General features: G+C 35.2%; 1 protein-coding gene across 1 annotated transcript; it reads left to right on the top strand.

Annotated features, from left to right (window-relative positions):
• Positions 1 to 14,714: 14,714 nt before the first annotated feature.
• Positions 14,715 to 15,221, top strand: LOC149231663 (uncharacterized). The gene has a single exon (XM_089381710.1). It carries the CDS (start codon positions 14,715 to 14,717, stop codon positions 15,219 to 15,221), a length of 507 nt encoding a protein of 168 aa, XP_089237836.1.
• The last annotated feature ends 80 nt before the right edge of the window (positions 15,222 to 15,301 follow it).

Below are 15,301 nucleotides of genomic sequence, written 5' to 3'. Positions count from 1 at the left end.
CTTCCTATTCAACTCATTTAAGACATAACCACCTCTAACCATCTTTAATGAACCTTATATAATTGGCGCTTCTCAATCTCCCAAAAGACAATCTCGATATTGGACTGTATCCAATAATCAATTATGCAACTAACTTTTGTACACATGAATCTTATAACATACCCTGTAACTAATACCCCTGAAGCACAACAAAATCCATCAACAAATAACATATTTATATAATCAAAGTAGCGATACGTTCTCTTTGCACTGAAAAAGGAAGAGAACTATTAGTTTAATTATATTACTCTGTTTATTGATGGGTTACAACCAAAAAAAATTGCAATTTTAATACTGAACACGTGATTTCTTTAATGAAAATATTATATCTACATCAACACGCTCGTTCTATTACTCGCTAGCCAAATTATTTCATGTGCAATTTACTGATTGGACCGGTGGCTATCAAACTGTGTGCCACATAAGATTAATGTAAAGCATGGCTCCAACTATAGTAACGTTGTCCAATGGTGTGAATTTTCTCCTTGAGAAATGTCGGTGTGGCCTTTCTGGGCCGTCTACCATCAACTTCCGCCATTCGAGCTGCATAAAGGTCACAGTGATCCAACAAAGGACCCACACCGATGACGGGAACTGCATCATCCTTATTGCTTCCCAGAGGATTATAGCCGCACAAGCCAACTAGGACAATCGACATACCTCTTTCCTCTTTAATGGATTCAATGGAAGCCACTTGACAGTGGAGACCTCAACATTTAGACGGAACAATGAATACACAACAATGCACTGGCAGATGTTGCAGCTCTTCAAGGTTGTTTATGAAAGCCTGCAGCAAAAGGAAATTCTCACGCAGCAAACTCAACGTCTAGTCACACCGTAAAAAAAAACTCACACACTATCTTCTTTATGTACTTAAAACAAACAAAATAACTTAGATCTGCTCCATCTTTCTAGGCCTCCTTGGAGGGAGTCGCCCATAAAAGCTTTGATACCCAGAAATAAATTAGAAGAGAAATCATAGTACACAAATAACACACAAAAATTATTCATATATTACTTTTAAATACAAATTACAAGTCACATAAATAATGTTCATAATATCCAACAGATTAATATTGTTGAGAAAATTTCTTGACAAAACTCCAAAAACCAAAAACCCAATCCTACATATATACTAATGTAAACATTATTCCAAATTCTTTTATATATTATCATCTATCATGTCTCATGAATATGAATAACCATTAAAAAAAAAAAAAAAAACTAAATCTGTATAATAATCTATAAAAAAATTTAAAATTTATATCATAAATTTGGAATCAAAAACATAAAACCACATAGATTAAGTTGCAATCGAAATTCATTGCAAGTGAAATCTCCTTGTATTTCCCTGATTTAATACAATTTTGAGGTCATATTTGAATATTTGTTTCCACTTTCCAAAGATAAAATCAGCAGGAATTTTTGTGTGGAATATTGTCTCGAAATCAAAACATAAATATCATACAAAAATTTAATTTACAATTTAATGGTTAATTATAAAATCATATAATTTAAAAGATAATTATAGAGTTATGTTATACTTTTCTTTTGTTACACTCTACAAAGTTCAATGTACTCTATTCCTTTGGATTTTAACTTACAATATTTTACCAAAAAAAAATACATTATCATAAACATGAAATTTACTTAAATTATAAACATAATCAAATAACTTGTTCGTAGTTTCAGTATAAGTTCACCTATCCCCTATATACTTGCTATGACACAAAATACCGATTAGGGTATTTCTTCATTTCAGAGAAGGGCATCAAGGTTAGGGAGATACCTACCTTATGACTACAATTTGACTCATTTAATTACAAACCTAAACATCATTTGTAGACAAACTTAAGAAAATCTGATAACCAAATCCTCGTGTAGAATTACTCTGACACAAAGCACCACCAATAGTGTACCATCCTCATTGTAGGGAAGTCGAGTGAGCTGCACAAAAACTTTATATTTCATTCTCAACTGAATCCACGATTCCATTACTATTTGACTAACAGTTTAACAGTTAATTACAAAACTAAGGATTATTTATAGAGAACCTTCCAATAAATAGACAATTGGTTCGCCTATCCTCATATGGACCTACTCCATCACAAAGCAAAAATTAGGGTATACTCTTCATTACAAAGAAGATGAAGGAGGTTTGCATATCTTTATATTTCATTCTCAATATCATCTTCATTGGGTCAATATCTCCTTTATTTAATCATGGTTATGAAATTTTTTCTAATTTCCATTTCCAAAAAGGACTCTGCACAAAAATTCCTACTGGTTTTAACTTGGAGAGTTGAAACAAAAATTCAAATATAACCTTAAAAAATTGTATTCAATCAGGGAAATATAGAGAGATTTCACTTACAGTGAATTTAGATTGCAACCAAATCTATGTGGCTTTAGCTCCTTTGGGTCATGTGGTCTAGTTGGGTGTCTCAACCCCATTAGTTGGATCTCCCAACAGTGGCTCTTCAAATATGATCTTCTCTTTAGCGTTATGATCCATCTTAATCTTAAAAAATTCTAGAGGGATAGAGAGGGTAGCAGTATGTTCATTCCTAATATTTTCTTGAGGTATTATCTTTTGTTTCAGTGTTATGATCCATCTCAATCTTCCCTATGGAAAGCGACCATTAGAAGGTAGTCATATGATCCAAAATGTTCATGAACAAAATCTTGCTTACAAAAAACCTATTTCCTAGATATTTTGAATGTTGTTTTATTTTATTTTATTGATCTTAAAAGGGTGTTTCATAACCCGGTGCCACGTTGTTGTAGTTGATTGTTTGTATTTTTTAATCAGATGTGATTTTTTGGATTTTTTTTTAATTGTAATATGAGGGAATTTGAAAATCCCATGTCCCACGTTGCTAACAACAACAGAGGATGGAAGTCCTTTCATAACTATAGCACAATGTTCTTTCTCATAATGTGTATTAATTATTAATGATAGATACGACTATTAATCGGTAGTGTAGAATACTAAATTTTCACTGTAATTTTGTAAATGTAGAATTGTTGAGTTACTCTTTTTTTATCTTGGTTCATCTTCCCATATTCCTCCACTTCATGTTAATCTTGATAGATGAAAATAAAAAAATAGCATGCTAAATTTTTAAATCATGTTTTGTAAACAAATATTTTAAGAATGGTTTAAACAAGTGATCTAGATATGCAAAAAAGTTAATTGTGTAAATTTCATCCATTAATATAATATACAGGTATATTTCAGTTTAAATTATCCAATCAAAATAATTAATTAACAAAAATATTAAAATAACTAATTCCAATTAAAAAAACACCTATACTCGTAATTAAAAAGTATATATATCCTAGATTAAAAACACCTACATATTCAAGATAGAACAATTCTCATAAAGAAATGAAATTAACCCCTTCTCTGATCACCTACGGCCATTTGATAAACCGGAATGATAAAGGATAAAACTTTTATACTACACATTGATGATGAATAGCTGAATTTCTCATGGTAAATGCATAATAATATCCACAGCTCTCTGGAAACCGCAACTTTTTAGATGGACTGATAGGATTAATTTTTTATGGAACAGATCTAAGGGTGTGTCCATTCATCACATCAAGAGGGATCTTAACCCAGTCGCAGATGATTTATCCAAAAAAGGGCTCCGGATGGCTCCAGGTTTATGGTTCTTGAAGGTTTCTTTTGAGGGCAATATTATATCCATTCAGGACTTCTTCCCTCCTGATTTCTAACCTTCTCTTGACTCTGGCTCTTTCATCTTTCTCTAGTTTTGTTTTCTAGTAAGCTCTGATATTTCTCTCTGGTCGTTGAAGCTTTGCTTTTCCAGTGATCGCAGGTTCTTCATGAGTGTTTACATACTCCTGCTGCCGGAAGCAGTATACCAGGATCCGTTTCCTTTTGCTGCCTTCGATTTGCTATGGACTGCGAGTCCTCTATAGTTTCAGTCCTTTATTGTCTGTAAATTTTTGGTTTCATTAGGCAGTCCTGTTCAGATGCTGTTCAATCTTATTGGGAGCTTTTTTGGTTTATGCCGATCCTATTATAGGCTCATATATGTGGAACAATTCCGTCTTTCAGTTTTGGTCTGAGCCTTGGTGATAGATCTTTCGTATGTTTTTATATCATGTATATGAAGAACAGCTGAACTGATATAATGTTCTTGTTTATATTTCTGATATAAATGCAATATAGCATTTTCGACCTGGAAAAAAAAGTAATATCCACTTTTAACACTGTTGCGTGATCTATGTTCTAACACTGTTGCGTGATCTATGTTCTAACTGGCGAGTAATTGATGCGATGTAAAAAGAGAACAGAACATTCCAAAAGACTAGTCCTATAGATCATTTTCAACATCAATATTGTTGAAAGTTTGGTTTATCTTAATAAGTTATTTTCCATTTCATTGTGCGTTTGGCTTATTTTAATAAGTTATAGTCAATGTTGTTATATATTTATTAATTTTTTAAATACGTGTAATTTGATTAAATAAAAGTTATTGAAAATTTTGATTTTTAATTAAAAAATAAAAATTAAATAATATGTAATCTTTTTATTTTTTTAAAATTAAAATTTATATTTTTTATTTTATTAAATAAGTACATTGTGCAAATAGAAAATATTATAATTTTTATTATATTAATTATAATAACATTTTCATGTTTTATTATTATTTTTTCCATATCAATCATAATGAAGAAAAACTGATTTTATCAAACCATTTTACATTAAAACATGAAATGAAGTAGATTGCATTTCACATTCTAGCATAATTATGAATAAAGATAGAATTCAACATTCAAAACCTTGGACAAATACCATTTCATTTACCTCCTTTTGAATGTAGGACATAGGTTTTTTAATTCTTTTATGATGGAACTCATTAATTCTTTTATGATGGAACTCATTAAAAGGATAGCCTAAAGAAAAATAGGGAACAAAAGGAAAATAAGGAATCACATGGATTAAGGAAAAAAATTAAGAATATTTTAATTTAAAATATAGTTTTAATAATAAATGATAATTTAATAAAAATTTTAGTCTTATATAAAGATAGGTAGATAACACAAAGTATCACCACAATTTGTAGATAGCACAAAGTATTACCATAAATGATATAAGGTAATATAAAGTATTATTATAAATAATAAAATATAAATTCCAGTTGTATGAGTAGATATTATGTTTCTAAATGTTATCACAAATAATAAGATTCAATATGTAGATAGCACAAAGTAACACCACAAATAATATAAGATAATACAAAACATTATTATAAAAATAAGATAGAAATTCTATGAGTAGGTATTATGTTTCTAGATGTTATCAAAAATAACAAGATAGAAATTCTATAGCACAAAGTATCACCACAAACCCCAAATGATATAAGCTAATAGAAAGCATTATCATAAAGAATAAGACAAAATTTCTAGTTGCATGAGTAGATATTATGTTTCTAGATGTTATCACAAATAATAAGGTATAAATTCTAGTTGTACAAATGGGTATTAAGTTTTTAGAAATTTTAACACGTGTTACAAATACTAATTTTTGGTGCTATTTAACTATTTTACATTTTGGATTTCTTTTTCAATATTTGGTGATAGAATTTTTGGCAAAGACTATTATTTTTCTGTGTTTAAAATACATTTTTGAATGTATTAATAGATTTAACACCTTAAAATCCCTCTAGAGCACTAATATTGTGCAAGCTACATAACAAAAACTTGTTATTCCAACAAATCTATTTTGGATTTTAAGTAAATTTTAGTAGACAATATTCTCAAAAAGAAGCCCAAGCATAGAATAGAACTAAGACCATACATTGAGTTTTGAGTGGTGGAAAGTGATTCCTATATGAATCTAGAAGAAAAAGTGAAAAGTACTTCATGGAACTTGTTATAAAAATAAACATTTTAGAAGTTCTAGTACAAGGTATTAATGTTTTATAAACTGGATATGACACATAATTCAATTGGTCATGTCCCTATTATTAAGACATTTTTTATATTAAGAGGTCACAGATTTAATTCTCTCGACACTCTCGGGATTAGGTTCCATGGTTGAGCCAGCAAGAAGTGGTCCCTTCGAGTGGATTTCCCTGATACATGTATTTTGTGGACGTAGTGGTCACTAATCTCCAGAGTCCATGAACCACATAGAAGACATAGTGGTCAATGATCTCCAAAGTTCGTGAACCACATAGAAAAAAAGAAGAAGACATTATTATGGAATAAAATTTGAAAATAAAGACATGTCACCATAAAAATAAACTTAAGTGAAAAATAACTGCAGAGATTATTTAAGACATTCACATCAAAATCATGGCCCCTTAAGTAAACATGAAAATCAACTTTATTTAAGACGTTCACATCAAGATCATGGCCCCTCATGAAAATCAACTAAACTTACTACATAGATTAACGATGGCACCCTAAATCACTAGCTTAAATAAATTTTAAATTTCGTAATGAAAATACACTCAGATTAACAATGGCACCCCCAAATCACTAGAATTATATGTTAAAATAAATTTTAAATTTCGTAATGAAAATACACTTAGGTGTGAGATGTGACAAACATTGAATTAATCTAAAAACGTCATTTATGAAAACATTGAGTATATGCCATTTTCATGTCCTTGATTATTTTATGAGATCAAATGAACATCACTTAAATTATAGAATCCCTTTTTTTAGTTTTGATCCTCACATATCAATTAATTGACATTTTGTTATTGATACGGTGATGTAAGGTAATTTCCAAAAATCTCTCGAGTGACATGGAAATGTAGAAGAATAAAATAAAAATGTTAATTAAAAGACATTAGACATGCTTAATCATGTCCTTAAATGATACAAGATCCCTTAAAGCAGCCTCATAAATAATGTCTTTGCAAGAGTGGATACTATGTTTCTAGATTTTTTCACAAATAATAGGATATAAATTCTTGTTGGATGAGTGGATATCATGTCTCCAGAATTTTTTTCACAAATAATAGGATATAAATTGTGGTTGGACGAATGGATATTAAGATTTTATAAATTCTAGTATGTAATATAGATATTTAGTTTCGAGTTGTTTTTAATAATAGGTATAAACTTTTGTTCCATGAGTGAATATTATGTTTCTAGAATTTTTTTATAAATAATAGGATATAAATTTTGATTGGATGAATGGATATTAAAATTTTATAAATTTAGGATGTAATATAGATATTTAGTTTAGAGTTGTTTGTAGTGAGATTTTTTGGAAGTTATTTCGGTGGGTTTTTTTGTCTAATTTTTGTAAAATCTAGCAAAATTTATTAAAATCACACAATCCAAGTGTCTTAGGGATTTTTTTCAGGGTATTGAATCCATATATACAATCAAAAACCGGTTTAAATAACACAAATCAAGATTTCAACTCAAACTTTTCAACACCCAAAAGTCCAAAAACTTACACTAAAATCAAATCCATTAAATTTGACTGCTTTTTAATTATTTTCTATTTTATTTTTTTTTCAAAATTTGATCATATAATCTTTTTTAATATTATAATTAATTTTTCATTATTTAAAATATATTTTTAATAAATAAATATATTTAATTAAAAAATTATCAATACTTGAAGTTGTTAATGAATTTTGTTTACTGGTAAGATTATTACAGTACGGAAACTAAAGTTTCTACAGGCTAATCTAACAAGTTCACGCTGATCGCTCAGGAAGCCAAGTGATTTCCCGAAATTGCTGTATTAAACCGATCCGTTTAGAATGGACAAGCCAGTCATTACGCAAATTAGAGGCCAGACAAATTAAGAACAATAAGTAAGCATCTGGCGGCAGCTGAGCGTTGTGCAGGGACGTGTGGCATTAGGCGAATGCGGCAGCCAACCAGGAAGCAAGAAGGAGGGAAACAAATGAACTAACAGCCAATGCATGTTGAGTGACGAAGGCTTTTGCAAAGCAAGGACCTGTGGCAGAAGGTGTAAGCAGCCAATGCATGTTGACATTCGAAGGTAATTTCATGTTAATGTGCATGGCACATAAGGATGGTCCAGATTGATATCTGGCGATGGGAAATGCTTTCCAGCCCCAGCTAAATTCTCAGGAAGGCAGGTGGCTTCGGTTTCTTCGACAGCTTAGTGCTCTGCATACTCTGTGTGTCATTAGTGGTTAGCTGGTAGTATCATCGAAAGGAAGCGTTTCAGTGTTTCAGAGCTTAGAGGGGCCTTAGTTATTCTGAACTCTGTCATCTTAGGACTTTCATCCTCCCCGGTAATTTCAACTCTGCTATCTTCTCAGGTAAGCTTCTCCTTAGGGTCATGGTCCAATGTAACGGATTCCAAGACGTGCAAAATTTCCTGGTATCATCTTTGTGAGGGAGAGCATTCTTTGGTTAAGGCCTTTTTGTGGAATGGTGGATGATTGTTATGCTGTATCTCCTTTTTGATGCGGTATGAGAGATGGCTTCTCTGGTTCTGGCTCAAGTTTGCTACTTCCTTCACTCTCTGCTTAGCTTGCTGGCGGCTCTAGGTCAGTACATCTATCTGTGAGTTTTTCTCTACATTTTTTCTTCTGATGCTTTTCAAAAAAGGGGGTAGTTTAAGAACACTGAAAATTAGTAGTTGTTTTCGTTTGGAACAAAGAAATCATGGAGCTGGTAGTTTGGTTGTAGATAAGTGTGAGCTTTCTAGAATGGATAGGGTGTAGAGTGGTTGTTCCTTTTGTCTCATCGACCTCAGGCAAACCATAATACTCCTCCCATGTCAATGGATTCGAGACAGTCATGGGCATCGTTTCTAAAGCCTCAGAAATTCTTTGTTATCTCCAAGCCATGCTCGGACTTTCGATTTAGGATTTGTCAATGGTGGTGTGTTTGCCAAATAGTCTGCCGCTATTTTGTATGCCCAGAGGAATCAACCTGAACCAAGCTCAACCTTTGTTACTCAGATCTCATCTCCTTGCCTGAATCTTCAGGGGTTCTCAGGGCCGTTTTTTTTTTTTTTTCGGGATACCAATTCCCGCTCTCATAAGTACAAAGACTTAAATCATTCTTTGTCTAGAAATTCGGGTTGAGGAAATCTTGTACCTCCCCTCGATTCTCGAATCTACTGAAGGGTCAGATCTAAATTTGGGATATAAAATTTAGTCGTCGTTTTCCATTTTCTATTTATGACTATCAATACCCAGGTAATGGCATTGTCCTCACCCGTTATAGGAATTCTGTCTAAAGGATAAGTAATTAATTCCTCAAGGATCCTAATTAGGGGCGACTCAATCCCTATACATTCCGGACCTGTACCACAGCTTGACTTCAATGTTTTAGGCTCCCTTTCTCTGGGTATTATTCAATCCTCTCTGTCAGTCCACCCTGGATCAAATCTGTGCCGGATTTTTTGTAATCCTCTTGGGTTCAGAAGTAGCTGGAGAAATAAATAATGACTGACACTTCTGATCTCGAGGCGATGATTCAAGCAGCGATTTAGGCGGAATCGGCTCAAAAATCTGCCAGAGGGGATTCCGAGTGGCATTCCACGCTGGAGGAGATGCTCATTCATCCCTCGGTCCCACAAAATGAGAGAAGAGGCCTGTTAAAGGAAAAATGTCTTATTCCAAATAGCAATCTCGGAAAGGATATAACACAAAAGTCATGGCAAGAAATCCGTCACAAGGGAAATAACAAACCGGTCAAGACTATTCCCCCTCCCGCTGCCATCAGCATTAACAGTAGTCATCTGTCAGAACGCATTGAGAGTCTTCAAACTAAGGCTTTAGTTGGGAGATGGCATTTCCCGGAATTAGACGATGCGAAAATGAGATGCTGGCTTGAGCAGCAATGGAAGCCTTTAATTGGATATGTGCCGATTATCTCCAGGTTATTAAAAGAATGGTACTGCTTCCACTTTCTAAACTCTGTTGATCTGGAAATCATCCTAAAACATCAATGGGTTTATAAAAGAAGCTTCTTGGCCTTACACAGATGGTACATGGGCTATAATCCATTGAAAAACATTCCATCTAATAACTTAATTTGGGTCAAGCTACCCGGCTTACCATTAGAACTGTGGTCAAAGGAAACGCTAGCTGAAATTGGTAATGCAATCGGAAGATGCGTATATGTGGATCCTTGGGTGTTAGGTGAAAAAGACAAAAGGGTAGCATGGATTTTGATAGATAAACCTTTCAGAGGGGGTTTTCCAGCTCACATAGACATTCAATGGAGGGACTCAAAAATCAGGCAAAGGCTCGATTTCTGGGGGATTCCCTTTAGATGCTCAGTTTGCCATCGCACTGGGCATCTAATCAAGAACTGTCCAAGACGTCTACCAATTAATCGTAAACAACACAGTCATCATAGATATGCCGTAAAGCCCGTCAAAAGCTCATCCCTTGAAGGGGACTCTGAGAATTCATCACCCGCAGTGAACAGGTCGCTTATGGATTTTGATGACCAGTTAGATATTGTAGAGAATGACCTTCGACCCTCATCCCTTTTGAAGGATCCAACCCCATCCACGGAACCTGTCTCGGACCACGATATTCCTATTAACCCTCACATTCCGGAGCCTATATCTCCGCCTATGCCCCCTCTGGAGCCTGCTTCGGACCACGAGATCCCATGCCCAAGTCCGTCTCCGCATCCTCTCTATGGAACCATAAATTACAATCTGTTAAATTCATCCTCTACTCCTGCTCAGAATAACAAAAATATGTCGTCAAATAGAGGAAAAGAAATTATGATTTCGCCTACTCCTACTAACTCGCCTAATTCATCACCTTCGAATTCGGTAGGCAGCGATATGGATTTCCTGCTGAACAAAAAATCGCTCTAGCTCAGGGAGCTTACAATCCATAAGCCCCATTCTCATCCGTCCCCTCAAATCAATCCGAAGTTGGCCAAAAATATAACGGTGAGAAGGAAAACAAAAGGGGGAAGGAGGCATTTCAGGGGGAGAGGGGAGGGCAGGGGGATCCATAATTTATCCTTGGTTGAAGTTCCAATTGTAGACATGACTGAAGACATGCCTCTTAGAGCATGCAAGGCCGGGAACTCTCCAATACGAATTTTGCAATTTCCATGAATATTAGAGGATTGGGGGCAGACCCCAAATTTTTGGCTTTAAAAAATTTCTTTCATTCTAAAAATCCTAAAATAATTCTAATACAGGAGACAATGCATGATGCCTCTGCTGCAATTTCTTATTTTAGGAAGATGTATCCTTCATGTCACATCTCAGCCACTAAAGCGAAGGGCCTCTCGGGAGGGCTAGCAGTGCTCTGGGACCCATCTTGGATCAAGGCGAAAACCTACAGATGTCTGGTAGGAATTTTAATTTCTGCAAAATTGAGAGGACATAATTCTCCCATTAATATTCTCAATATATATGCACCCTATAGGGACAGAATGCTCTTCTGGGAGAAAATCTTGGACTCTGAAATTTTTGATGTGGAAAATTTATTGATTACAGGTGACTTAAACCTCACTTTAAGCATGGACGAGATATGGGGAAGCAAAAGGAAAAAAGATCCTATAGCTGAAAGGCTGAAAAATGAATTTCTTAAAAGAAATTTAGTGGACATCCTTCCTTCTCATATGAGGCTGACTTGGGAAAATGGCAGAAATGATGAAGCATATGTTGCAAAGAGACTGGACAGGTTCCTTATTCATGCTAGTGTGATTGATTGTATGGGTATGCCATTTTCATCAATAGAAAACATTTTCATTTCAGATCATAGGCCAATCATGTTAGGCTGGAGGGAAAGAAGCTTGAGGAAAGGATTCTCATTCAAGTTTAACAGCTCTTATTTGGAGGATCCGGGATTTAATGATATCATTAAAAAATCATGGTCTGAGCTGGAAAAAAATAATAATCCTTCCACGCTCTTGATGACCTTTAAGGACAAAATGGATTATATGCGGAGGATTGTGAAAAAATGGAAATATGAGAAAAGACAATCAAATAGGAAAGAACTAAGAAGTATTCAAGGGGCTTTAGATATGGCATCGAAGGCTTTTGCCTCTCAGAGTTTGTCACTGGAGTCGAGATGCCTCATAAAGGAGCTGCAAAAAAAGAAAATTAAAATCATGGAACAAGAGGAAGCCTATTGGTGGCTAAAAAGCAGAGCGACTTGGATTAAAGAAGGGGATAAAAATACAAAGTTCTTTCACAATTTCGTAAATTCCAAGAGAGAAAAAAATTCCATATGGAAGATAAAAAATGGCAATGGTCAGCTCATTTATTCCCAGCAAGATATATCAAATGAGGCAGTAAGATTCTTTGGGAAGCAATATCAAAGATCTGAAAAATGTAACTTTAAGGACATCCTATGGGGCATTGAAATCTTCCCAAAGATGTTTGATGAAGAATCAAATGATAGAATTTTTCAAAAAATCTCTGAGGAAGAGCTGCTTGGGGTTATGAAGTCATTTAAATCTGATAAATGTCCAGGGCCGGATGGCTGGACAATTGAGTTTTTTACTCATTTCTTCGACCTTTTCAAAGGGGATTTGTTAAAAATGGTTGAGGGTTCAAGAATAGCGGGCAGTATAAATTCAAAGGTTGCATCCACCAATATCGCTCTCATCCCAAAGAAAGATGAAACTGAGTCTTTTATGGATTTCCGGCCGATCTCTCTATGCAATATTTCTTATAAAATCATTGCGAAATAGTCGCAGAAAGGATAAAAGATTCCTTATCAAAGCATATTTCATCAGAACAACATGCATTTCTAAAATGGAGGAACATACAAGATGCAGTGGCAAGCACCTAGGAAGGACTATTTACTATACAAAAAAGGAAAAGGAATGCAGCCATCCTTAAGATTGATCTCCAAAAGGCATACGACTGCCTCGATTGGGGATTCCTCAGGTGCTTATTGGTAAAGATTGGCCTAAATACTCGTATGACAAACTGGATAATGGCGTGTGTTGAGATGGTGAATTTCTCGGTGATCATAAATGGAATTCCCTCCCCTTTCTTTTCTGCATCCAGGGGTCTCCGACAAGGATGCCCCTTAATGCCACTGTTATTTATTCTGGAAATGAATACTCTTAGTCTCCATATTAATAAAGCTGTAGAAGAATCCAGAGTTTCTCCGCTTAAAGTTTGTAGGGGACTCTCGATATCCCATAACTTGTTTGTTGATGATATCATATTGTTTGGAATGTTGTGCAAGATAACATGGTCATGTTACTTCGACATCTTGGACAATTTTCAAAAAGCAACAGGCCTCAATATCAATTCTGAAAAGTCTGTTTTTTTTCACAACGAATCGAGCCAGGATATGATTGATTGGCTGACGGAGCTATTTGGAATCAAAGCCCATCCTATCGAGCGTGGGCTGAAATATTTGGGCTTTCCGCTAAAAGCCGCAGGTTATAAAAAGGCAGACTGGGGATGGATTTTAGACAAATTCTATAAGAGGATTTCCATCTGGCAGTATAGATATCTCTCTCTTGGAGGCAGAGTGATCCTTGCCCAGTCGGTTTTAAATCAGCTGATGGTATATTGGGCTCATTTATTTGCCATCCCAGCAAGCATAATTTCGGCAATGAATAAGCTCACGACGAACTTTATTTGGGGAGACCAAGCGGGGAAAAAAACCATCTCTCTTCTCTAGCCAGCATTTCCAAACCAAAGAAATTCGGAGGCTGGGGGCTTTTAGAATTGAAATCTTTCGGCAAGGCTTTACTATGCAGGACGCTATGGAGAGGCATTTTTGAGGAGGGTCCGTGGAGTAACATTATTCGTTTCAAATATCTAAGAAGGAAGAGCTTGGCATATTGGCTCAGGAGAAAGAAATTAGGCTCTTCTAGGGGATCTCCTATTTGGAAAAGCCTGCGAAAAATTGGGAAATTTTTTCTGGAAAATTTATGCTGGCATTTCCAAACAGGTAAAAATATTCTCATTGGAAAAGATTGTTTTATGAGTGGTACTGAAGTGATTGAGATTCAGAATTCTCTGCTAAACTTTCTCGAAAGACAAGGTATTTTTTATTGGGAGAGTCTTATTGCTGAATGGATTGGTCCCATCCCCCTATGGAAGGAAGCTGAACATATGGGGATGCCTGCAGACATAGCTTTGCAGTGGGACAAAATCAAATTACTACTCAGGAACTGTGGAATCTTTCATTCAAAGGAACAAGATAATCTCATCTGGAGAAGTTCTAAGGTTTTGTATGAGGTCCAAGTAAAAGATGTTTACAAGGATATGATAAGCAAAGTTCCTTCTCTTCTCAAGCTGTCCTTTCCGCCCATTCTATGGAAAACAGGTTGCCCCTCAAAAATGATCCTGTTGGCTGGGATTTCACAACAGGAATCTTTCTTGGGATAACTTAAGAAAGCGAGGGTGGCAGGGCCCGGGTGTTTGCTCCATCTGTTGGGCTGAGGAAGAAACCAATTTCCACCTATTCTTTGACTGCAAGAAGACTCGTCTTTTGTGGTGGAATCTGGAGAATATCCATGGTGTCCAGCACTTGTCTCATTCGTCGACTGCTGATGCATTCTTATGGTGCAACCTTCAAAAGAAATCATGGAGATCAATCTTCATCATTATAGTATGGTGCATATGGAAATGGCGCAATAAGGTTGTCTTCAATAGTAAGGACCCCCAGTTCATGGAAATTTTATCCTCCATCACTTCTATATTTGAATCAATCCCGTAAAGCTCATCTAAGATGCCTGTCCAGAAAGAAAGTGTGATTCAGCAGTACCTGTCTGATATGCCGAGAGCCTTCTTCGACGGGGCTGAACAGGATGACCAATGTGGCTGTGGGGTTTTTATTGTGGTAAATGAAATCTGTCATTTTCATCTGTTCTGGAATGGAGGCAGTGGTTCAAACAGTAAGGTGGAAGCGATGGCCCTTGCTGGCCTTCTTCATTTTTGTCTTTTTCTCAATCTCCAGGATGTTTCCATTTTTGGTGATTCTAAGGTCTTGGTTGATGGTCTCCGTGGTAAGAACATCATAAGGAATCCGCAGCTCTCTGGTTGGATTGAGAGGATTAACTTTTTATGGAACAGATCTAAGGGTGTGTCCATTCGTCATATCAAGAGGGATCTTAACCATGCTACAGATGATTTATCCAAAAAAGGTCTCCGGGTGGCTCCAGGATTATGGTTCTTGCAGGTTTCTTTTGAGGGCAATATTATATCCATTCAGGACTTTCTCCCTCCTGATTTCTAATCCTTGTTTTGATTCTAGCTCTTTCATCTTTCTCTGGTTTTGTTTCTAAAAAACTCTCATATATATCTCTCTAGTAGATG

Source organism: Pinus tabuliformis, chromosome J (assembly GCF_031772625.1).
Source record: "Pinus tabuliformis cultivar Carrire ecotype Pingquan chromosome J, CPIR1, whole genome shotgun sequence".
Classification (NCBI taxonomy): Eukaryota; Viridiplantae; Streptophyta; class Pinopsida; order Pinales; family Pinaceae; genus Pinus; species Pinus tabuliformis.
The sequence above is the reverse complement of the archived record's forward strand: the minus strand, read 5'-3'. Positions and strand labels throughout refer to the sequence as shown.